The sequence below is a fragment of the Schistocerca serialis genome, chromosome 4 (genome assembly GCF_023864345.2).
Source record: "Schistocerca serialis cubense isolate TAMUIC-IGC-003099 chromosome 4, iqSchSeri2.2, whole genome shotgun sequence".
In the NCBI taxonomy this organism is placed as follows: Eukaryota; Metazoa; Arthropoda; class Insecta; order Orthoptera; family Acrididae; genus Schistocerca; species Schistocerca serialis.
The window spans coordinates 264,850,324-264,876,141 of record NC_064641.1 but is presented as its reverse complement, the minus strand read 5'-3'; the positions used below and the strand labels follow the sequence as shown (position 1 = coordinate 264,876,141).

At 41.7% G+C, this 25,818-nt stretch overlaps 1 protein-coding gene across 1 annotated transcript; it reads left to right on the top strand.

Annotated features, from left to right (window-relative positions):
- The first annotated feature begins 1,517 nt into the window (after window positions 1-1,517).
- On the top strand, window positions 1,518-5,044 carry LOC126474388 (cell division protein ZipA-like). Its single transcript, XM_050101856.1, has 2 exons — window positions 1,518-1,653; window positions 4,869-5,044. The coding sequence occupies exons 1-2, from the start codon at window positions 1,518-1,520 to the stop codon at window positions 5,042-5,044; spliced, it is 312 nt and encodes a 103-aa protein (XP_049957813.1).
- Window positions 5,045-25,818: the final 20,774 nt, after the last annotated feature.

Sequence of the window (25,818 nt, the reverse complement as noted above, 5' to 3'; positions counted from 1 at the left end):
CTAGTCTAGAACAAAGATGACAGTCCAGCTACAACCAAAGGTGTTCTGTTGGGTTCAAGCTGGGTACCTAGACAGGCCAGCCCATTTTAGTAATGTTACTGCCCACAAAACATGGCTGCTTTATGAAAGGATGCATTTTCATGTTGTTACAAATAATCATCATCCCCCAACTGAGCTTCTGCTGTATGCAGTAGACAGTGCTGTAAAATGAATTGATATCCTTCCACATTTAGTATTTTTTTAAAATCCAATGATGGGAATACAATCTAATCACAAAAAATACTGCCATACCACAACACCACCTCCCCCATACTTCATTGTAGATTACTGCACATGGTAACTGTTACGTCTGCTCTGCCAGGCAGACTACACTCAATACACCCCTGTGTACCATATAACATACACAAGCACTTGCAGGCGCAACCAAGAGGAAAACAATTCTTCAAAATAAACAGAACTTGCTAGAGACTAATGCAAATATTTTTCTGCAGAGGTTGCCTCATAGATACAGGGGAAGTTGGAGTATTCCGCCAACCTCTGCTGGCTTTATAAGGCCAGCGCAGCAGCAGTACAGCCAGTTCCTCACTGAGCTAGGACCAGCTCTGACGGACCTCACCGATGCCCTTGATGAATGGTCGTCTACATGTTAATTGTTTTCTTGTGTGTGTGTATGTGTATGTGTGTGTGTGTGTGTGTGTGTGTGTGTGTGTGTGTGTGTGTGTGTATAGTGATTGTTTGAGAAGTGTGTTCAGATTCAATAAATGACATTATACTGCGTGTTCTACAATACTGAGTATTCTTCAGTGGTGACAATTATAGTGGAATGAACCGATGAACATCATGGTTATGACAGCAGCACCTACGGAATGGCAACAATTCTTTCAAGGCCTTCTGCACCAGTTTTTGGATACTCAGACACAACTGATCGCCGAAATCCGAAGCCTCCACTGCCCCGCCACGCCACCATCATTACCAGCATTCAATGATGAAGTTGAAGAATGGAAAATGTATGAACGATGTATCCGGCACCACTTCACGGTTCATCAAGTCACCCAAGAAGACAGGCAGCGCGCATTTTTCTTGTCATGGAAGCAATCAAAGATGTACGTCCTGCTCATGAAACTACAGCTGCTGGACCCCGACTCCCTCACCTTTACCGCCATCTGTGCAATGTTAAATGCCTACTACAAATGCCAATATCATGTACTCGCAGCCTGCATCGAGTTCTACCAATGCCTGAAGAAACCCAAGCAAACCTATCGCCAGTGGGCCACCAAGCTGCGAGGTCTCAGCAGGAAATGTAAGTTTCACACACACCTTTCCAAGGAATCATACGCGGATGACATGGTGCGTGACCACTTGATGCAGGCAGCGCCAGACGCCACTTTCCGCCATGATGCCCTCAAGTTATAAGACCCATCCCTCGAGCAGGTCATTGAACTAGCCTATAAGTTTGAAATTTCTACAGCCACCGATCATGCTAAGCAGATGTAGCAGCAATCCGTGCCGATGCCACGATGGACACCGAAGACGTTGCAGCAATCCAAGGCTCCTACCGCCACCATGGTCGGAGACCGCCTCCACAACAAGATGCTGAGTTGCACCATCCCGGCCGGAGCCAGAAACCACTGCAGCCACAAAGCAACCAGCAACGTTGTTGTGGGGATCATCTCCACCTGCCCTCCTGTCCCGCCTGCTATTCAACACATGAGAAGATTGCCCAGACTGCTGCGCGCAATGCACACACTGCAGCAGGGACGGCCATTTAATGTCTGTTTCTCGCGCAAAAACCACCACCTCCAGCCGCTGCCAGTCCAGGCCAAATCCAGATGGCTTGAACAACACCCCAATGGATGTCAACCAGGTAGACAACTCCTCAACATCAAAATTTTTTATAGACGTCACTATCAATGACAAGCCTCAGCATCTGCAAGTGAACACAGGCGCAGAAGTATCCTTGATTAATTATACTTCATATGCCAGCATTGGTTCACCACCCCTCTCTCCAGCCCCTAAGCACCTACTGGCATACAATAAGCAAGAGATAGCTCTCCTAGGACAATTCATGGCTCAAGTCAAGTACAAATCAGTTCACCATCCAGTCACGTTTCTGGTTGTCAACAATTCCTACACAGCAGACTTATTCGGACTGGACGCCTCCCGCTTATTCGGATTTTCCGTTGTGGACAATGTTCACCTAGTGTCTCAGCACGTTCCTTTTCCTGTAGTTGATGCACTCTGTAATGAATTCCAGGACCTGTTTTCACCGGGCATAGGCTGTGCCAAGGACTTTGAGGCCTCACTCCAACTCCATCGTGCTGCCTGGCCCCATTACTTCCGGGCATGCCAGGTACCAGTGGCACTACAACAGCCGCTCAAAAAAGAACTCCGTCTTCAAGATGAAGGGGTTCTCCAGCCCATGCGGTTGAGCTTGTGGTCCACACCTTTAGTCATCGTGCAGAAGCCAGGCTGCCGCCTTCACCTCTGTGGTGACTTTAAGTCTACAGTTGATCCACAGCTTCTTGTTGACGACTATCCCCTTCCATGACTGGAAGATCTTTTTTGCAAATTGGCTGGGGGCTCCTACTTTATCAAAATCGACCTAGCAGAAGCATATCTCCAAATTCCTCTTGATCTTTCCTCCCGACAATACACTGTTATAAATACTCCTTTTGGCCTCTTCCAACTAAACCAACTCATGTTTGGTTTAGCCAGTGCTTCTGCAATCTTTCAAAGATACCTTGAGCAACTTCTCACTGGTATCCCAAGCTGTATAAATTACTTAGACAACATAGTCGTCATGGAGTCCTCCTCCGAAGAGCACATAGCCAACGTCCGCCTCCTCTTCCTCTGCCTCTGAACTGCAGGTCTGAAATGTAATATTTCTAAATGTTCATTTTTCCAACAATTTATTTCCTATCTGGATCACATCATTTCCCAGAATGGCATTTCTCCGTCTTTCTCTTACATCGACGCCGTTAACAACCTGCCCCGTCCCTGGGACCTTCATCAGTTGAAATCCTTCTTGGGCAAAATGTATTATTACAGGAAATTCGTTCCTTCTGCAGCTCAAGTGGCAGCACCCCTGTACCACCTCTGCCTCATAAATGTCCTATTCTGTTGGACCCCAGTCTGCAAGACCGTCTTCCAAACCCTCAAACAGCAGCTCCAATTCGCTGAATGTCTCATGCCTTATGATCCAAATCTTCCTTTGATGCTTGCTATGGATGCCTCTGAGTATGGTGTGGGTGCCGTCCTGTCTCACAAATTGCAGGATGGCACAGAGCGCCCCATAGCATACATTTCAAAAGCTCTCTCCACAGCACAAATCAAATATTCCCAAATCAAGAAAGAAGCACTTGCCATGGTTTTTGCCTGTTCCAAGTTATATCCCTTTCTCTATGACAAGTCCTTTCACCTTATTACTGACCACAAACCGCTCCTCTCTTTAATTGCGCCTTCCACATGATTACCGACCAAAACATCCCAATGTCTCCAGCATTGGGCGTTGTTCCTATCCCAATTTCGCTACACCATGTATTTCCATACCATCTCCCAGCACACCAATGGGGACGCCATGTCGCGTCTACCATAAGGACTGGACCCTGCTTTTGACCAGTTGGACTTCCTCATTTTTCAGATTGATGATGCCATCCAAGAGGACCTGAAGACATTTCCCATTACAGCTGTCAAAGTAGCTGCAGCCACCACAGCAGATTCTCTCCTCCGAGTCGTTCGACACCACATTCTGCATGGTTGGCCAACCTCGCTGCCTCCTCAGGATCAACACCACCTCCGGTTGTACTATTCCATCCAACACCAGCTTTCGGTCGTGGATGGAGTCCTCCTTCGCTTAGATTCAGCAGAACCGAGGGTCATCGTTCCGAGATCCCTGCAGCTGGCAATCCTCCACATTCTTCACCAAGGGCATTGGGGGATCGTTCGCACCAAATCCCTTGCAAGAAGGCATGTTTTTTGGATCGGCCTCATGTCTGACATCACAGAGATGGTGCGGCGCTATACCGTCTGTGCCCAACAATTGCCCCATCCCCCCCAAAAATTCCTTCCCTGGCCTATGCCAAATAGTCCCTGGGAACACTTCCACCTTCACTTCGCAGGACCATTTCTGGGCCACCAATGGCTCCTAGTCATGAATTCATTTTCCCATTTCCCGTACATCATTTGGTGTTCAGCAATCACCACGCATGTTACCTTATCAGCCCTCGCAAATATATTTTGCTTGGAAGGGTTACCGAAAGCCATAGTCACGGACAATGGACCACAATTTCGAAGCCAGGAATTCCTCTCCTTTTGCACCGACAATGGCATCCAGCATCTTCTTACCCCGCCCTTCCATCCCCAATCCAATGGGGAAGTGGAACGCCTGGTCAGAACTTTCAAGACACAAATGCTCAAATATACCAAAGACCACTCCCTTGAAGATGCTCTGACGCTATTCCTCAGTTCCTATCGAGCCACTCCGATACAGAACAAAAGCCCAGCAGAATCACTCCACAGCCGCCAACCCTGGACCCTCCTACATCTTCTCTTGCCCTCTCCATGAACTCAGATTCCTCCTGGACAGTCCCGATTCTTCCCTGGCTCCTTAGTCTGGACCCGAGGTTTTGGCACTAATGCCGGTTGGTTGCCTGCCATCATCCAGCATTCCCGGGATCGCCAACTTTTTGATGTCACCTTGGATGGCCACATAGTCCGTCGCCATTGAAATCAATTGCGTCCTCGCTACCCTGCACCACCTGCGCTACATCCTACGACACGGACCACCACCACCTCTACCACCCATTCCAGACCACCTACACAGACCCCTTCACTAATGCCGTCTCATCGTTGCATGGGTGATGTTTCAGGGCATCAGTCGCTGCCACCAGCACCACCAACACAGCAGCCGCAGCCGACGGACCAACTGCCCGGCCCCTCTTTGGCACCTCCCCAACAGCCGATGGCCACTGATGAAGACAATCCGATGCCACTGGTCCCACCTATACCGCCATCACAACCAGTACGCCAGTCAGCCCGCATCTAAGGACATACAGCACCATATTCTCCAAGAGGCAGCCTCCACAGCCTCCTCCAGAGAGCCTCAGCCACAGATCTCCACGACGTAGCAGCTATCAACCTTTCGCGTGGTTCCCCCTCCCCAGAACGGAGGTATGTCACATCTGCCACAGACGGCCCCTGCCAGGCAGACTACACTCAATACACCCCTGTATACCATATAACATACACAAGCACTTGCAGGTGCAACCAAGAGAATAAGAATAAGAATAAGAATAAGAATCTTTATTAGCCGTTCAGTATTTTCTCATACAATGGGCTTTGTCAATAAGTACAATTACAGTATAAAGATGGTTGTATTCTCATAACAATGTATATATAAATCATATGAAATTTAGTGTAGTACAATAGCACACATTTGGAATTTTATGTATTATTAATTTTACAATAAAAAGGAAAACATTATACAAATTCATATTAAGCAGGGAGTATTCATGTTGATGACACTATGTCATATCATATACATGTTGATAACACTATGTCATTATCCTAAGCTATTGATACAAATTTAGGTCCTACTACAGGCAGAGGTACCTTTCTCTATGTTAAAACAGCTAATCTGCCATATTACAATCTTTAAATTCATCAACTGAGTAAAATGCTTTACCTTTGAGCCATTGACCCAATGTTGTCTTAAATTTACTTTTAGATACTGTTTGTACAATTTTAGGGAGCATATTAAACAGTTCGAGGCCTACATATTTATAACTATTATGTATCTTAGACAGTCTAGAGTATGGCAGATCAATTGTGTGGTTTCGTCTTGTATTGTGGGTGTGGACAGATGACCTAAGGGGATATTGAGCTATGTTTTCTTTTACCTGTAGTAAGCAATAATAGATGTACAAACAAGGAACTGTCATGATGTTAAGTTTTTTGAAATGTTCCCTGCATGTATCCCTAGGAGATAAACTCACTATACATCGAAGAGCTTTTTTTTGCCATCTGAAAATTGATATTGAATTGGGAGAATTTCCCCAGAGCAGAATACCATATGAAAGATGGGGTGGATATAAGCAAAATATGAATGCAGCAGTAAGTTTTGGCTGACATTACTCCTAAGCTTATAAAGTAGGAACATAGCATGTGCAAGTTTAGAACAGACATATGTGATATGTTTATCCCAGCTAAGTTTCTGGTCAATCATAATTCCTAGCAGTTTAACGGACTTATTTTCTTTGTTTGATACCTTCAAATTAAAGAATATTTCCTCAGTTTTTGTTTCATTTATGAATAAGGTGTTTGCACGAAACCAATGAACCGATTTTTCAAATATTATATTATTTTTTTCTCGTACAGATTCAAGAGTCTGTCCTGAAATGATAAAAGTTGTATTGTCTGCATAGAGGACTGTTTTACAGGGTAAATACTGTGGCATATCATTAACATACATTACAAACAGGAAGGGCCCAAGTATGGAGCCCTGTGGCACATCTCTTTTTATTGTTTGTGGGTTTGACAGCTGCCCATTTACACTAACAAATTGTACTCTGTTGCTTAAGTAGGATTCTAATAATTTCAGGGTGTCCTCTTCCATGCCGTAGTGACTTAATTTCATGATCAAAGTACTATGAGATACAGTGTCAAATGCTTTACTCAGGTCTAGGAGAGTAGCACAGGAGATTAATTTATTTTCAAAGCCATCATATATATCACTAACAATATTTTCAACTGCTTTAACTGTGGATAGTTTAGAGCTGAATCCATACTGTGAGTTACTTAACAAGTTATTCCTCTCAAAATGGTGATTCATTTGTTGGTGAACACAGTCTTCGATTATTTTAGATATTATTGGGATTAATGAGATAGGGTGATAGTTACTTGCATTTGATTTATCTCCTTTCTTAAATACGGAAATAGTTACTGCTATTTTCAAACAGTTGGGGAAAATCGCTTGCTGTAATATACGGTTAATGAGAGTGGTTAGAGGGGGCAGAAGATCACTTGATATATTCTTTATTACAAAGTTTGAGAGACCATAGTAGTCCTCTGCTCTGGAACTATTTAGTTTGCCTATTGCTTTGCAAACATCATTTTCAGTTACTGTTTCCCAGCAGAATTTATGGATTACATACTTATCTGAACCTAAAAGAGTTTTAGCATCAAGCATGGCGTTGAGGGGAGACAAATCTTGTTGAAAACTGAAGTTAACAAAGTGTGAGTTTAAGATATCTGAGGCTATGGGTATAGCTAGTTGAGTTGTTGGTCTATTTATTTCACTTTTAATTACTTCCCAGGCAGCTTTACAGCTGTTTCTGGATTTAAGAATATAGTTATCATTCGCCCTACATTTTGTCAAACTTATTTCAGATCTACAAATTATTCTTATTCTAATGTACATCTCTTTGTACTCGTTGCTGTTATGAGATCTGTCCTTAAACATAAGAAGCATAATCCTGATGCTGTTGAGGTATGGTGTAAACCAATTATTTAGTCTCTGTGGTTTATGAGCTTGGTTATTATTCTGTCTTTTTACTATTCTGGGACAACACTCATCAAATATTCTTGCAATTTCCTCTATAAATAATTTGCTTATGTTATTCACACACATATCTTTGTATAAGATGTTATTCCAGTTAACTGGCCTTAATCTAGTTCTAAACTCTCTTATGTTGCATTCATTCATAGGTCTAACAGTTTTGTGTTGTTCATCTGGAATGCTGACTGGAACTGTAATCCATAGGCCATCATGTTCAGCTAGGCCTAACTTGACTACTCCAATTTCAACATTATTTTCATGGATATTACTTACTATATTGTCTAAGCATGCATTATATCTTGTAGGCTTATCATTTAGACAATAGCAATCAAAAGCTCTTAGGCTGTCCAAGAATTCCAATATGATATGACTCTGTACCCTGATATCCATATTAATATCACCAAAAATTAAGATTCTTTGGTATTTATATTTAGGCTTACTTAGTAAGACTAATAGTTTTTTTAATAAATTCGTATTCACTAGAAGATTGTGTGCGATATAGAGATGCAACAATAATATTATGTTTAGGTGTATGTACAAATGCAGCCTCAAAGGTGGTGTCTATACACAGGTCTGTGACATCAATAGTAAAGTATTGTAGATTTAGTCCATTCTTAATATATATTGCAACACCCCCATGTCCAATTGTTGATCTGCAGTAACTACCAGCTAAGGAGTAACCAAATGGAATATTGAGGTCAATTTCTGATGAATATAGCCAGTGCTCATTTACACTAAGTATACCATAGTTGGAAGTTTCTAACCAGTACCGCAATTCTTCCAACTTCTTTCTTAAGGACTGTATATTAATATTGAAGAACAGAAGACTATTTTTGCTAACCCTGGGCAGTAAAGATGAGGGTTCAGATTGTCTTCTTAAGGGCACTTCTATACAGTTGATATCTTGAGTTGTTTGTAAGTCTACTGCTGGTAGCCAGGCCCCATTTTGACAACGTTTGGATACATCTAGTTTCCTGGACTCAGAGTGAATGGTTTGAAGGTTATTTTGATCCTGCTGGAGCATATCTGTTAATATTTTGCCAGACAGACCAGCAGGCTTTACAGGTTTCCCTGGTCCAGCGGTATTACTGTAAAGGTGGCTATTTCTTTACTCACAGTTTTGGTAATCAGTTTCGAGATTAATCTTCTTCCTTGGTTGTTGAGGTGGAATCCTTGTCATGTATAGCACTCCCTGTCAAACTCACTAGCTTTAATGATTGTGGTATTTTTGAATTTCGAACACAGGTGATATAGCCGTTTGTTTACGTCCAATACCTCGCGATTTAAGCAGGATCGTTTTGTAAGATCATATCTAAATGGAACACTGACAACAAACACTTTTTTTGATGTGATACTTGGTAATGTGCTTCTTAAACCTTTTATTAAGTTCACGCTGTTGTTTTTCACTATGTCATTTGTTCCAGTCATAATTACAATGACATCAGCTTCAGAAGCCTTTTTGTTAGTGTTTTACAAGACATCCTTGGCTTCTGCTGACAACAATTCTTCAAAATAAACAGAACTTGCTAGAGACTAACGCGAAAATTTTTCTGCAGAGGTTGCCTCACAGATACAGGGAAAGTTGGAGTACTCCACCAGCCTCTGCTGGCTTTATAAGGTATAAGGCCAGCACAGCAGCAGTACAGCCAGTTCCTCGCCAAGCTAGGACCAGCTCCGACGGACCTCACCATCACTCTTGATGAATGGTCATCTACTTGTTAATTGTTAATTGTTTGTGTGTGTGTGTGTGTGTGTGTGTGTGTGTGTGTGTGTGTGTGTGTGTGTGTGTGTGTGTGTGTAGTGATCGTTTAAGAAGTGTAGTTCAGTTTCAATAAACGACATCATACTGAGTGTTCTAATATACTGAGTATTCTTCAGTAACATTGTCCAGGAAATTGCCAAATACAAACCCTTCCATTGCATGTGCAAGATAAAGCGACCAATGCACAATGAAGTACTTTCAACCAAAGTGCAGAGCCAGTTAATTTGCTTGTTCAGAAGGGGAGGCGACCTCAGTCCACTGCCGTCTATCATTCAGTGCACATCTGGTGATCATACCACTATATACAGCATGGTATCTCGGTACTGTAGTGCATGAAAATTTATGCATAGCCAGAATGGGAGATAATGTATAATGTAATTAAATTTACGTTGGGAGAGACGTAAGAATGGATAAAAATCTCATTAAAAAGTATCATAGAAAGAGTTCAGGCTGCTACTGGTATTTCTCTTCAGACAATAAAAGTAGTAAAGAAAGAGGGAGAAAAAGTGGCTGCTGGTAGTTCTGAGGGTTTCCCTACTCAAAAAAAAAATAAAAAAAAATAAAATAATTTACATGTAGGTGATTTTAATGAACGAGTTATGTGGAGAATATACACAATTTCCATGCTACAGACTGACAGGATCCCACAATAAAAATGCCTCTTTCAAGGGAAGTACTTCTCCATTACAGTACCTACTCCACAAGCCAGGCTTCAGGTATGTCGGTTTTTATGTCCTTGTATTACTGGCATGATTTTGTGTAATTGACATTGTGACAACATTCCCTGCTTTATTTCTTTGTTGATCATCCTCAGTGTCTACTTACTGTTTTGCTACACCAGCTGGAAAATGGGGTGTGGAAGTACAAAACTGACTACTTTAAATGATGTAACTGACAGGCGCACATTTGTGTTTCACAGTACCTTACTTTCACTGATCACAATCCCCAATAATATGCAGTTATAAGGCCAGTGAACCATTGTTTAACATTCGATAAGCTTCATTAATAGGCTGCAGGTGAACATCCACATACTGCTTCAAAAGTTTACTGTTGAATATCTACAAGCAGTAAAAACATAACCACGTAGTCCACAGTTCTTTTGGAATAGTCAGGTATGTATGGAACAGACACAGTCATTGTTTTAACACACAGCCTAATTGTGTAACATTTATTTCACAGTTAAGTTGAAGCATTGTTGTAGTTCTATCAATACAGGTTTCTCATCTGAAACTCAGCTGTGGACTGACTGTCTCGGGACCAAAAATAGGTGCTGAAACTACACATTGTTTGAAGTTAGATTTAAAGAAATTACAATTAAAACTTAACTCATTAAATTAACTAAATAAATAAAAAAAATGTTCCTTTTAACAGTTTCTTCTACTACAAGGGTTAGGCCAAATTATTTGTTTAAACCACGAAATTAACATATATAATTATGCAGACAATACTTTTGACAAAACTGGAAATTACTTTGGAATTAACTAAGAACTGGCTTTGCTAACATGTTTTTGAATAGAGCCAAATAGATCATTTAAGAATACTATTAGTTGCTCCTCCAATTAATAGCACAGAATTTATATTTGTTTATAAGTCAACAATAGAATTTAAGTTATGAAACACTTACTGTTTTCACCCTATAACGAAAGATACTAACTAGGAATAGTCAAAATAAATTAGAAAATCAATTTCATACATAAAACTAAGCACACCACCAGATCTGGTGTTATATTCTTTAAAACTGAGGGCCAACCTTTCTCTTTTATGAAAATGCAGATTATATTCACATATGCTAATGGTAATTAGTTGAAAGTGAAAAATGAATTCTAAGGAGCCACATGGTAAAACAAGAGGGGAAGTAAAAATATCCCGGCTTGCATCATCACAACATGTCTGACATTTACCAGTAGGCACAAGCAACAGATAATCAGAAGATACTTGCGAGCTGCTTAGAAATATGCTACTGAGTATTTAAATAAAATAAAAAAATTACTATGAATAGCACAGATCAATCATATATGTCAAAGAAACACACATTAAAAGTTTGTATGCAACACCTAATGAGTAGACAGATGGCACAATGGAGGAAGTAAGGGTGCAAATTTCAAAAAAACAATGTCTCATAGTACATGCAGATAACAAAATTATCTGGTAAGGACATGTAGTTCTGCAGACTGTAAGGTACTAATGTGTCTAAAGTTAAAAGAAACATTCACTTTGTTCTGCTCGACGATACTGTAGAACAGAAAAAAGTGAGAATTTCTTTTAAATTTAAACATGTCCTACCAAGCAGTGACTGAAAATCCCATCAGTTTAATTTGTTTATGAAATGTTGCTCATTGTAGGAGGAGAGTTAGGTTTTGTGTCAAATGCACTTTTAATTTTGAAATCAGGGAACTAAAATGGGAGATTTTTATGAAGAAATGAATGCTACAAATTCTTCAGGGTAACTGATTTATCTTTTACTATCTGACTGAAGTACATGCGTAAAGCAGTGTCACACTTTGACAGAATGAATATTTTTTTTATCAGGTGGCTGAAACATAAGCTGATACCAAACTTGCTGAAACATTGGGTTGTTGCCCATGACAATGCTAACTATTACAATATCCTGCAAGAAAAACCACCTACAATGCATAAAGAAGAAAGGTGAGCTTTCATATTGGCTAAGTTCTTGTAACATTCAATTTGACCATGAAAGCACAAAGACTGTGTTGCTTGCCATAATAGAAAGCAACAAACCAGGAAAGGTTTGCATTGCAGATAAAGTTCTGGCATGGTCATTCTGTTCTCCATTTCCCTACATACGATCCCGAACTTCATGCTATAGATATGGTATGGGCACAGGTAAAGAACTGGGTGGCTGCAAAGAACATTACTTTCAAGCTGGAGGACTTATGGGAGCTAGCTGAGGAAACATTTCCCTCCATTACTGAACAAGAATGGGTAGTAATTTGCAAACATGTGGAAGGTGTTGAGAAAACATATACAGATCAGGAAAAATTAGCAGACAAAGTGAAAGAAATTGTTATTGAGTAGTGTGACAGTGATACTGATGACACATGGTGGTGATGAATCCCAACCTTTCTATTCTGTAGACAGCAAATAACTAGAAGGTCGGTCAATAAAAAAAACTGATGTTCTACATGCTCTTTATTATGCATTTTGAGCATTGTAGTACATAAGATTGTTTGCTGCATTTTTTATCATTTTAACAGCAAAGGATGTATTCTGTGATATCTCCTATTCAGTATGTGTGTTTGGTTTCACACTGCCTCCAACTGTCTCCTTGTTTAAGCCCCTAATGAAAAATTTTCTATTTGCAGGTTCAACAGAAACATTATACTTCCTGCATGCACATTAACAGTACTAATAAATCAATTCGTATCCTGAATCACAAAGCTATTGCAGTGTCAATGAAATTTCTGCTACCTGCTCTATTTCCCAGCTTATACTATCATGGAGATTTTTTTTCTGAAAGCTCTTCAAACTGTGGCACTGTTTTTCCTCTACCCTACTCTTCTGGAGGATCACTTCTTTTCAAATATCTCCATTCATGGGACATGTAAATGGGTGACTGGGCCAAGAAGCAAGGATCACTCCACATTACCCACCTGTGATGAATATTTTTAGATACTAACCGAAGCAGAGGCAACAGTGGATCTTACTGGATGGTCACCATGCAAGTGTTGACGTGGAGGGCTCCACTTAATATTTACAAAAAATTTAAGTGTAGGCTTCAGTTTACAATGGCACTCCCCCTACAGCATCCTGCATTTCCCTTACAGTGCTCTGAGTGCAACCTCCACCACTGCTACTCTCTTCCCCAGCTGACTGCACATCTAATGGCCACTGCATTTTGCTCGAACTATATAATGTGATCCAGTACTCTGAATCACTCATTTCCTGTCATTCCCTGTCCTGTGGAGCTGCTCTTTACACCATCTCAAGCATCACTTAGCATTAACTATAGAAACGTGTGGTTTTTTGGGAGCTACTCAGCCATTGATCCCATTCTTTTTAATGTCCTATGCAAAGAAATTGTGCTAGCTGGACTGCTGGCAGCACTTTGGAATTCGTGAGTGATTCCTTCCACTGATTTTATGTGATTTTTTACAACTACCTTCTGTAATTTTCAATGGCCCCTGTCAGGCACTACATGAGGTCTGCCTGGTCTTAGTTTGGCTGTGATTGTTTTTCTCTTCACAATCACAACACTATAGTCAAATTGGGCAGCTTTAAAAGAATTTAACTGCCTGATGGGTTTCTTATTGAGGTGACATCCAGTGACTTGTCCACATTCAAAGTCTCTGAGCTCTCCTTGAAATGTAGCAGAATATGACAGTATAAAATGCAAAGCATGATTCCACACATACTGGAGATTGCAATGCTATTACACAATGTTTATGTGAAGTTATACATGTGCAGAAGTTTAAACTGTAACATTGCTAGCAAACAATATTTATGAAAACTAGTTGATTTATGATTAAATTAAAGCAGTATTAGTCAGTTCTGGTCAATTTATAGAAAGATTGTACTACAAATCAAAAGTGTTGACCCAAATGTAAACACTGACTGAAATCGTCCTTTGTAGAATTAATATACAAAAAAGAAGTAGCAATAATGATAGATCCCATTCCAAAGACACTCGATTCATGTTAGGGCCAAAAGTTTTATTGTAACTGTAAAGTAATTAACAGAAATAATTGGCATCATGTTATCAATACATACTTCTTGAAATTTCATTATGAATACTAAAATATTTAAACTTACTAATTGTATAAGAATTGCAGTCATGATTTGTAGAGCTAAAGCTCATACCCAGTCTTCTGAAATCATATAAAAATCAATTTTAAATTAAAGGAATCTGTACCATAGGGACATCAGTTCAATAATAGATGATACACCATCTGATTAATGAACTCTCTGATACCATTCTCTCTTCCCTCAGCTCTATAGTGACTTTAAAAAGTCTGTAAATTCACTGTCTATTACTGATATTGATCCCTTACCCCATCAAGATGAACTCTTAGCTTGGCTTTCCAGGGGCCAATATTTTTCCAGAATTGACTTGTCTGAAACCTACTTGCACTGCCTTTGGATGATGATTCCAGACACACCCTCAGAACGAATGGGTTATGCCAGTACCAAAGCTGGCCATTTGGAGTAGCTAGCACCCCTGATATTTTTTAACAGTTTTTGCAGCAACTGATGGCCTCTGCATCAGGGTTCATTAACTACCTAGATGATGTGGTCTCCAGTTCCTCAAAATATGAATACTTGTGGAACCTTCAGGCTTTCTTCACAGTGTTTCAGGCAGCTGGGTTGACATGTCTCTTGGACAAATAAAATTTTTGCAGCCATCTATCATCTCTCTTCGTTTTGAAGTCTCAAATGCTGGCACAAAGCCATTATGCCAGCTTGATGATGCCATTAAGGCTTTGCTTCATCCTACCAGTGTCAAAGATTTGCATACCTTTCTCAGAAAGATAGCATATTTTCATGATGCAGCCACAGTAGCTCAGACCCTTCATGCTCTCTTATGAAATAGTGTTCCTTTTCAGTGGTCACACACTTGTGAGCATGTTTTTACCCCACTGAAGTCAGAATTACACTCGGCACCTTGTTTGGTTACCTTCCAACCAGGTCAACATCTTGTTTTGGCCACAGACGCATCCTAGTATGGCCTGGGAGCCATTCCCACACACAAATATGCAGATGGGTCTACATGCCCTACTGCATACATTTCCAAAATCCTGAATCAAGTGCAACAGCATTACTCCCAGATAGAAAAAGAAGAGCTTTCTTTTGTGTATGCCCTCAAAAAAATTCTTATTTTCCTCTATGGTTCTAAATTTTCAGATTGTAAACCTCTTTTTTGTCCTTCCAGATCAAGCAGACCTCGTCTGCAGCACTGGGCTCTGTTCTTGTCATAATATAACTACAAGATTCATTTACACCCCACAGTACAACATGTTAATGCGGATGCTCTTTCCTGGTTGCTCATTGATCCTGGTCCAGAATTTAATCAGAATGAACTGTTGTGTTTCCATTTAGACGTCAAAGCCCAAAACACTGTGAATGGTATTCCCATTACAAGTTCTCAAATTTCAGTGGCTGTCATCGCCATTATGTCTTACCTCAAGTTGTTCAGTTTGTCCACCAGGCTGAGTGTTGGATCATTTGCATGATTATTATGCTCTCCATGAATGCCTCTCAGTTCTTGATGGTTTGTTACTATTGGCTACTCAAGAGTTGGGCCAAGGGTTGTGATCCCATCCATGTTGTGGCAGGATATCATGTGCCTCCTCCACCTGGGCCACTGGGGTGGTTCTCATACAAAATTGCTGGCCCACCACCCCCTGTGGTTTGGCCAGGTATTGACAATGAGATCACATATTTTGTGCCAGACTACCAGCAGTACACCACCCATCAGGCAGTACCAAGGGCCTATCTTTCCTCATGGCCCATCCCCATTCCTTAACTCCTTTTGCCTTGTTGAAATTGACACTGTCTCAAAATTTCCTTATGTGGTTCATTGCCCATCCGCATCCATCTACAGTCATGACCCCATTTTAAGGATTCCACATGAGTTTGTGACAGACAATGGTCCACAATTTGTATTGCAGGATTTTGAAGATATTTGTACAAGGAGTGGCATTTAGCATATTACACCCCCTCCATTTCATCAGTCAACCGGTGATGCAGAGTAACTAGCCCTTTCTTTCAAAACTCAGATGACAAAATACACTCCTGGAAATGGAAAAAAGAACACATTGACGCCGGTGTGTCAGACCCACCATACTTGCTCCGGACACTGCGAGAGGGCTGTACAAGCAATGATCACACGCACGGCACAGCGGACACACCAGGAACCGCGGTGTTGGCCGTCGAATGGCGCTAGCTGCGCAGCATTTGTGCACCGCCGCCGTCAGTGTCAGCCAGTTTGCCGTGGCATACGGAGCTCCATCGCAGTCTTTAACACTGGTAGCATGCCGCGACAGCGTGGACGTGAACCGTATGTGCAGTTGATGGACTTTGAGCGAGGGCGTATAGTGGGAATCAGGGAGGTCGGGTGGACGTACCGCCGAATTGCTCAACACGTGGGGCGTGAGGTCTCCACAGTACATCGATGTTGTCGCCAGTGGTCGGCGGAAGGTGCATGTGCCCGTCGACCTGGGACCGGACCGCAGCGACGCACGGATGCACGCCAAGACCGTAGGATCCTACGCAGTGCCGTAGGGGACTGCACCGCCACTTCCCAGCAAATTAGGGACACTGTTGCTCCTGGGGTATCGGCGAGGACCATTCGCAACCGTCTCCATGAAGCTGGGCTACGGTCCCGCACACCGTTAGGCCATCTTCCGCTCACGCCCCAACATCATGCAGCCCGCCTCCAGTGGTGTCGCGACAGGCGTGAATGGAGGGACGAATGGAGACGTGTCGTCTTCAGCGATGAGAGTCGCTTCTGCCTTGGTGCCAATGATGGTCGTATGCGTGTTTGGCGCCGTGCAGGTGAGCGCCACAATCAGGACTGCATACGACCGAGGCACACAGGGCCAACAGCCGGCATCATGGTGTGGGGATCGATCTCCGACACTGGCCGTACACCACTGGTGATCGTCGAGGGGACACTGAATAGTGCACGGTACATCCAAACCGTCATCGAACCCATCGTTCTACCATTCCTAGACCGGCAAGGGAACTTGCTGTTCCAACAGGACAATGCACGTCCGCATGTATCCCGTGCCACCCAACGTGCTCTAGAAGGTGTAAGTCAACTACCCTGGCCAGCAAGATCTCCGGATCTGTCCCCCATTGAGCATGTTTGGGACTGGATGAAGCGTCGTCTCACGCGGTCTGCACGTCCAGCACGAATGCTGGTCCAACTGAGGCGCCAGGTGGAAATGGCATGGCAAGCCGTTCCACAGGACTACATCCAGAATCTCTACGATCGTCTCCATAGGAGAATAGCAGCCTGCATTGCTGCGAAAGGTAGATATACACTGTACTAGTGCCGACATTGTGCATGCTCTGTTGCCTGTGTCTATGTGCCTGTGGTTCTGTCAGTGTGATCATGTGATGTATCTGACCCCAGGAATGTGTCAATAAAGTTTCCCCTTCCTGGGACAATGAATTCACGGTGTTCTTATTTCAATTTCCAGGAGTGTATATCATGCAACCTTCTCTTGAGTATTGTGAGGAAATACGATGCTTACAGCTTTCCTTATGTTATTTATTTTGTTGCAAACAGTTTTGGAACTTCAATGTGCCATCTTCAGGGTGTAGTTAACGTGGAAGGGGCTGACATGATCCCTATATATATATTGGATCAGTGGCCAGCATAACTGCATGCACAGATAATTTGTAAACTTAGGTGTCAGCATGTCAGCATTCTAACAATCAACTGCAGTTTTTGAGTTGGCAGTTGATGGTTAGAGTGCCGACACCTAAGTTTGCAGATTATCTGCATATCCAGTTATGCTGGCCACTGATGATATATATATATATATATATATCTAAAAAGAAAGATGATGAAACTTACCAAACAAAAGCGCTGGCAGGTCGATAGACACACTACAAACACAAACATACACACAAAATTCTAGCTTTCGCAACCAATGGTTGCCTCGTCAGGAAAGAGGGAAGGAGAAGGAAATACAAAAGGATATGGGTTTTAAGGGAGAGGGTAAGGAGTCATTCCAATCCCGGGAGCGGAAAGACTTACCTTAGGGGGAAAAAAGGACAGGTATTCACTCGCACACACACACATATCCATCCACACATACACAGACACAAGCAGACATTTGTAAAGGCAAAGAGTTTGGGCAGAGATGTCAGTCGGGGCGGATGTACAGAGGCAAAGATGAAGTTGAAAGACAGGTGAGGTATGAGCGGCGGCAAATTGAAATTAGAAATTAGCAGAGATTGAGGCTTGGCGGATAGCGAGAAGAAAGGATATGCTGAAGGGCAAGTTCCCATCTCCGGAGTTCTGACAGGTTGGTGTTAGTGGGAAGTATCCAGATAACCCGGACAGTGTAACACTGTGCCAAGATGTGCTGGCCGTGCACCAAGGCATGTTTAGCCACAGGGTGATCCTCATTACCAACAAACACTGTCTGCCTGTGTCCATTCATGCGAATGGACAGTTTGTTGCTGGTCATTCCCACATAGAACGCTTCACAGTGTAGGCAGGTCAGTTGGTAAATCACGTGGGTGCTTTCACACGTGGCTCTGCCTTTGATCGTGTACACCTTCCGGGTTACAGGACTGGAATAGGTGGTGGTGGGAGGGTGCATGGGACAGGTTTTACACCGGGGGCGGTTACAGGGGTAGGAGCCAGAGGGTAGGGAAGGTGGTTTGGGGATTTCATGTCTATCGACCTGCCAGCGCTTTTGTTTGGTAAGTTTCATCATCTTTCTTTTTAGATATATTTTTCCCACGTGGAATGTTTCCCTCTATTATATTCATATATATATATATATATATATATATATATATATATATATATATATATATATATATATATATATATATATAAAAAAAAGCAAAGATGAGGTGACTTACCGAACGAAAGCGCTGGCAGGTCGATAGACACACAAACAAACACAAACATACACACAAAATTCAAGCTTTCGCAACAAACTGTTGCCTCATCAGGAAAGAGGGAAGGAGAGGGAAAGACGAAAGGAAGTGGGTTTTAAGGGAGAGGGTAAGGAGTCATTCCAATCCCGGGAGCGGAAAGACTTACCTTAGGGGGAAAAAAGGACAGGTATACACTCGCACACACGCACATATCCATCCACACATACAGACACAAGCAGACATATTTAAAGAAAAAGAGTTTGGGCAGAGATGTCAGTCGAGGCAGAAGTGTAGAGGCAAAGAAGTTGTTGAAAGACAGGTGAGGTATGAGTGGCGGCAACTTGAAATTAGCGGAGATTGAGGCCTGGCGGATGACGAGAAGAGAGGATATACTGAAGGGCAAGTTCCCATCTCCGGAGTTCGGATAGGTTGGTGTTGGTGGGAAGTATCCAGATAACCCGGACGGTGTAACACTGTGCCAAGATGTGCTGGCTGTGCACCAAGGCATGTTTAGCCACAGGGTGATCCTCATTACCAACAAACACTGTCTGCCTGTGTCCATTCATGCGAATGGACAGTTTGTTGCTGGTCATTCCCACATAGAATGCATCACAGTGTAGGCAGGTCAGTTGGTAAATCACGTGGGTGCTTTCACACGTGGCTCTGCCTTTGAACGTGTACACCTTCCGTGTTACAGGACTGGAGTAGGTGGTGGTGGGAGGGTGCGTGGGACAGGTTTTGCATCGGGGGCGGTTACAAGGATAGGAGCCAGAGGGTAGGGAAGGTGGTTTGGGGATTTCATAGGGATGAACTAACAGGTTACGAAGGTTAGGTGGACGGCAGAAAGACACTCATGGCGGAGTGGGGAGGATTTCATGAAGGATGGATCTCATTTCAGGGCAGGATTTGAGGAAGTCGCATCCCTGCTGGAGAGCCACATTCAGAGTCTGGTCCAGTCCCGGAAAGTATCCTGTCACAAGTGGGGCACTTTTGTGGTTCTTCTGTGGGGGATTCTGGGTTTGAGGGGATGAGGAAGTGGCTCTGGTTATTTGCTTCTGTACCAGGTTGGGAGGGTAGTTGTGGGATGCGAAAGCTGTTTTCAGGTTGTTGGTGTAATGATTCAGGGATTCCGGACTGGAGCAGATTCATTTGCCACGAAAACCTAGGCTGAAGGAAGGGACCGTTTGATGTGGAATGGGTGGCAGCTGTCATAATGGAGGTACTGTTGCTTGTTGGTGGGTTTGATGTGGACGGACGTGTGAAGTTGGCCATTGGACAGGTGGAGGTCAACGTCAAGGAAAGTGGCATGGGATTTGGAGTAGGACCAGGTGAATCTGATGGAACCAAAGGAGTTGAGGTTGGAGAGGAAATTCTGGAGTTCTTCTTCACTGTGAGTCCGGATCATGAAGATGTCATCAATAAATCTGTACCAAACTTTGGGTTGGCAGACTTGGGTAACCAAGAAGGCTTCCTCTAAGCGACCCATGAATAGGTTGGCGTATGAGGCCAGCTTCATCCTGACCCACAACTTCTTCACTTTTGAAGGCCAGACATACCAACAATTAAAGGGAACAGCCATGGGTACCAGGATGGCCCCCTCGTACGCCAGCCCCTTGAATGTTTTCATGACTAATGAACACTTAACTGTTAGAAGTGGGAGTGATTGGTAGAAGACAGAAGTGGCAAGACAACTCTGTAACTTAATTCCATGTAAGATGGATTGTAATTTTTATTTTATCAACTGAATACTCTCAAAACAATGAATAACCTAAATGTTAACTCTTTTTAAATCATTGTTTATGGGAAGAACCAGTGTTTATTTTGGTAGTGATCATATATAAATCTGTTCTATGTTTTAACAATGAGGAGTGTATTATTGGCTGTGAAGAACCTTTACAAAATACAATGACAAATGACACTTTATTTTCTTCACAGAAACTCATCAGACCTGGGCCTCTTATGAATCGTATCTCAGCACATTATTAATCAGCTGAGCTGCTAGTTCTACAGCAAAATCAAGATGAGTATTCCTCTGTCTTATACTTTGTGCAACAACAATCATTAATTGACTTCACAGTGTGGTTACCCATCAAATACTAACTACATTTATAAGTCAGACTGTGCTCACAAAAAATGTTTTAAAACTTAAACTTTATGATTTTAATTGTCAGAATGTTAATTACACCAAGGGGGTGGGATGTTTAGAATGTACAATTATGTTCAGTTTCCACAACACAAAGTGATCATGTAACTGTTGTCTGTTATAAAAGGACTGGCTGCTGCTGCTGCTGCTGCTATGGTGCACAGTCCTGAATCAGTTTTGTGAGCACTAAACTCATGTTAGTTTTATCTGTGTTGTGATGCAATAAACAAATCTTAAAAATATTTTCTGTGTTTTGATTAAGTTGTTTATTGGTGAATATGCGCAAAGTGCCTGCCAATACATAAAACGGAACCTGGATGATATTTTAAGTGGAGGAACTATATTAAAGCTGAGTTACACACCTCAACATCTCTTCAACAATCACAAAGTTAAGTAATTAAAATGTGACCACTAAAGCTGGTTACGTTTTATCCTGACCAAATCATTATGCTGTTACTGCTTCTCTGCTGACAACATGATACTCCTTTTAAATGGTTGTCCCCCTCCCCCCCTGCCACCCCCCCACCACCCTTTGTGATATCTAGTAGCCAAATCTACAAATCTGCATTGTCCAGATACTTTTGGACAGATTGGACATACCTTATGCTGGGCACTTCACAGCGGTTTGCAGAGTACATATGTAGACAGCATACAGATGGCCGAGTCAGGTAACAGTCAACACATGTGCTTAACTATCAAGTGCAAAGTAAAGTTCATTACCACTGTAGTTACAATCAACATCTACAATGAACGGGATCAACTTATAGGCCTTTGTTTCTATAGTTTGAAGTTAACTTTTAAATTCTACTTCTATAATTGCTGATCACTTTTGTTATTCTACAGCAGACATGCAAAATGTTGGCCAGGGGCCCAAAGTGCTGATTGCTACTTGGTGGCAACTTTCAAAACACTTCGTGTTGTGTGAGGTTGGTGTCAGATTATTGCCAACTCAATGATCTACCAACTCTAACATTATAGCTGTGTGATGAAGTATTGTCAGTTTTACTGTTTATGGAAATACTTTGATTAATAATTTCCTTTTCACTGGTACTTCTATTTAAGTATACTATTGAATATGAGAGACCATCACAAAAACTTATCAAAAGCCTTAAATGAGAGTTTTCTCCTACTTACTGTGTTGTATTGACAGCATTAATAAATTTAATATTTCTTGTTACAAAGGAGTACCACATTTGAAGACAGGCATCCCCATAGTGTGCATTCACTAATTCATGTTACTTCCATGTCAAAATTTATACCATGGTAAATGGCTGATATGAGGTGCATGAACCTGTGAGTTGTCAGTACTGTAAGATAAACAACAAAACATTGACCCGTTTCACATCCTCTAACCCTGCAGTGGCTTCCCTATTTCCCCCTTTGCTCCTGAGGTAAGCAGCCAGCTTTATGTATCTTACTGTTTAATTCACTAACATCAATAAAAATTAAGAGCATCTTAAAATATTCCTCTCCCTGAACTATTTTTGTTTTGAGCAGGAAAACTACACTCTTAATAATCTCGTAACATTATCTGATGTTTTTGAATTGAGGTGTTAGTTGCTAGATGCATATAACTATAAAATATGGCTGAGAATCATGGGCCACCCAAAAGGTTGATTAGGGCTGTAACTTTATGACCACTGCTATGAAATTTGCCATAATTTATGCAGGGTATTTTGCTACACTACTTTTCGAAGTAAGGCCATTGGAACTTCACAATCTGTCTTATGTGACATATGGTGTCTCTGGAACTGAATCTTCTATTGTAGTTCATTAAGTTTATCAGGTCTTTTATTCCCCTGCCCACCAGTCTCGGTAAGGACTGCTGACAGATTAGCTACATAAATGTGTGTCTGTTATATCGTAGGTGCACTAGAGTGAAATGCAGTTTGGTGTTTACTTCACCTATTAGGCTATTTATGTCATCGTTCCAACTGTTACCACTAAAAATAAACAATTACATTTGTTTAATCAATTCCATGACCACTGACTTACCTTTAACATTATATTCAAACTTTTTAGATAATTTCCATAATTTCTATCTACTTCTGCATGTTACACTTTGTTCAGCTGTACTTTGAAACATTTTCGGTGGTGGCAGCAGGGCGGCGATGGTGGAGGAAGGGGGGGGGGGGGGGGGGGAGGGGGAAGGGGGGGGGGGGGAGGTTGAGGGTATTCATAGTCAATATAAAATAATTTGTGTTGTCTGCATTTTGCTGAACTGATCTCAGATGAAGGAAATAGTAGTGCAGAGGAATCTAGAAAACCAGTATTCTTTCATTTATTAATCCATTTTTACATGTTTTGGTGTTAGCCATCATCGGAATCTTGGCTCAGATACAAACCAGAGAATTACATAGTTACATGGTTGACTTGCAGTGAACAGGAGCAGACTTATTTGCCATGGTCATCTCCCTCCTGGATGCCCTTATACCACACCTTAGTAACTATAGAAACCTCTTTCATTCCAAAATATCATTCTTGAGAAGTGACTCAACTAAAATACAACAGCAAAAATTGGTAACACACTAACAGAGTAACTAATACTATTTACTATCAGAGGGGAATGTATCTGAAGAACAAATGTTAAGATCACATTGCAGCATACCACCAAGACTGTATGGTCTTTGTAAGGTGCAAAAAGAAGGTCTTCCTTTACGGCCTATAGTGAATAGTATTGACGCCCCCATATATGATTTAGCCAAACATCTTGCTTTCTTGCTGATACCATTGGTTGGTGAATGTCCACATCATATACAGAATTCTGCTGATTTTATCAACAGACTGGGGGCTCTCCATGTAAGTAGTTTGGATCTTTTAGTGAGTTTTGATGTAGTATCTGAAGGTGGCAGGGGTAAAATACAGGAGCGAAAGGCTATTTACAATTTGTACGGAAACCAGGTGGCAGTTATGAGAGTCGAGGGACATCAAAGGGAAGCAGTGGTTGGGAATGGAGTGAGACAGGGTTGTAGCCTCTCCCCGATGTTGTTCAATCTGTATATTGAGCAAGCAGGAAAGGAAACAAAAGGAAAATTTGGAGTAGGTATTAAAATCCATGGAGAAGAAATAAAAACTAAGGTTCGCCGATGACATTGTAATTCTGTCAGAAACAGCAAAGGACTTGAAAGAGTAGTTGAATGGAATGGACAGTGTCTTGAAAGGAGGATATAAGATGACATCAACAAAAGCAAAACGAGGATAATGGAATGTAGTCGAATTAAGTCGGGTGATGCTGAGGGAATTAGATTAGGAAATGAGACACTTAAAGTAGTAAAGGAGTTTTGCTATTTGGGGAGCAAAATAACTGATGATGGTCGAAGTAGAGAGGATATAAAATGTAGACTGGCAATGGCAAGGAAAGCATTTCTGAAGAACAGAAATTTGTTAACATCGAGTATAGGTTTAAGTGTCAGGAAGTCATTTCTGAAAGTATTTGTATGGAGTGTATGGAAGTGAAACATGGACGATAAATAGTTTCGACAAGAAGAGAATAGAAGCTTTTGAAATGTGGTGCTACAGAAGAATGCTGAAGATTGGATGGGCAGATCACATAACTAATGAGGAAGTATTGAATAGGATTGGGGAGAAGAGAAGTTTGTGGCACAACTTGACTATAAGAATGGATTGGTTGGTAGGACATGTTCTGAGGCATCAAGGGATCACCAGTTTAGTATTGGAGGGCAGCGTGGAGAGTAAAAATCGTAGAGGGAGACCAAGAGATAAATACACTAAGCAGATTCAGAAGGATGTAGGTTGCAGTAGGTACTGGGAGATGAAGAAGCTTGCACAGGATAGAGTAGCATGGAGAGCTGCATCAAACCGTCTCAGGACTGAAGACCACAACAACAACATCTCTTTTTTACAAAGGTACCTGTTGCTGATTCCTTGGCACTGATTGGTAAACAGTTTCAGTTAGACATCACTGCTTTGCTTTGACATGCTCTTTCCTCAACGTATTTTATGTTCAACAAAGAATATTTTGAACAGATTGATGGTGTCACCACGAGCAGACTCTTATCTCCAATGGTGGCTAACTTTTTTATGGAGAATTTTGAGGAAAGAGCACTTGAATCAACGGTTTCTAAACCAATTCTTTTTTAGAGACACATGGATGATACTTTTGTAGTGTGGCCCCGAGGAGAAGATAAGTTAATGGATTTTTTTCATTATTGTAACTCCATTCATGAGAACATTTGATTTACAATGGAATTAGAGGAAGATGGTTGCCTCTCATTCCTAGATGTTTTGGTTAGATGAAAGAGTGATGGCTCTGTGGGACCATAAGCCCACTCACACTGATTTGTACTTGCACTCTTCAAGTTGCCATCACCCATCCAAGACCATGAGTGTACTTAAAACCCTTGTGCACAGGGCTCATACATTGTCAAAAGCAGATAGTGTACCTAAAGGGCTTGCACAATTAAGGACAGTGTTCAGAGACAATGGATACTCAACCCCACAAATTCACAGGGCATTCTCAGCTAAAACCAAGAACCAGGAAGTAGATAAAGAGGAGAATTCATCAGCAAAGTCCTTAGCTTTTCTTCCCTTTGTTGAAAATATGTCCTTGAAAATAACAAGAATCCTTAATGATCTTCAGGTGAAAATGATTTTCCACCCACCATCTAAGATTTTGGACCAGCTGGTATCAGTGAAGGGTAATTTGTTACTGTGGAAGTGGGAATTTACGAAATACCTTGCCAGTGTGGTGTAGCCTATACAGGACAAACAACATGCACAGTGGAAGAACAGAAATGTTGTGATTGCCTTCGCCAT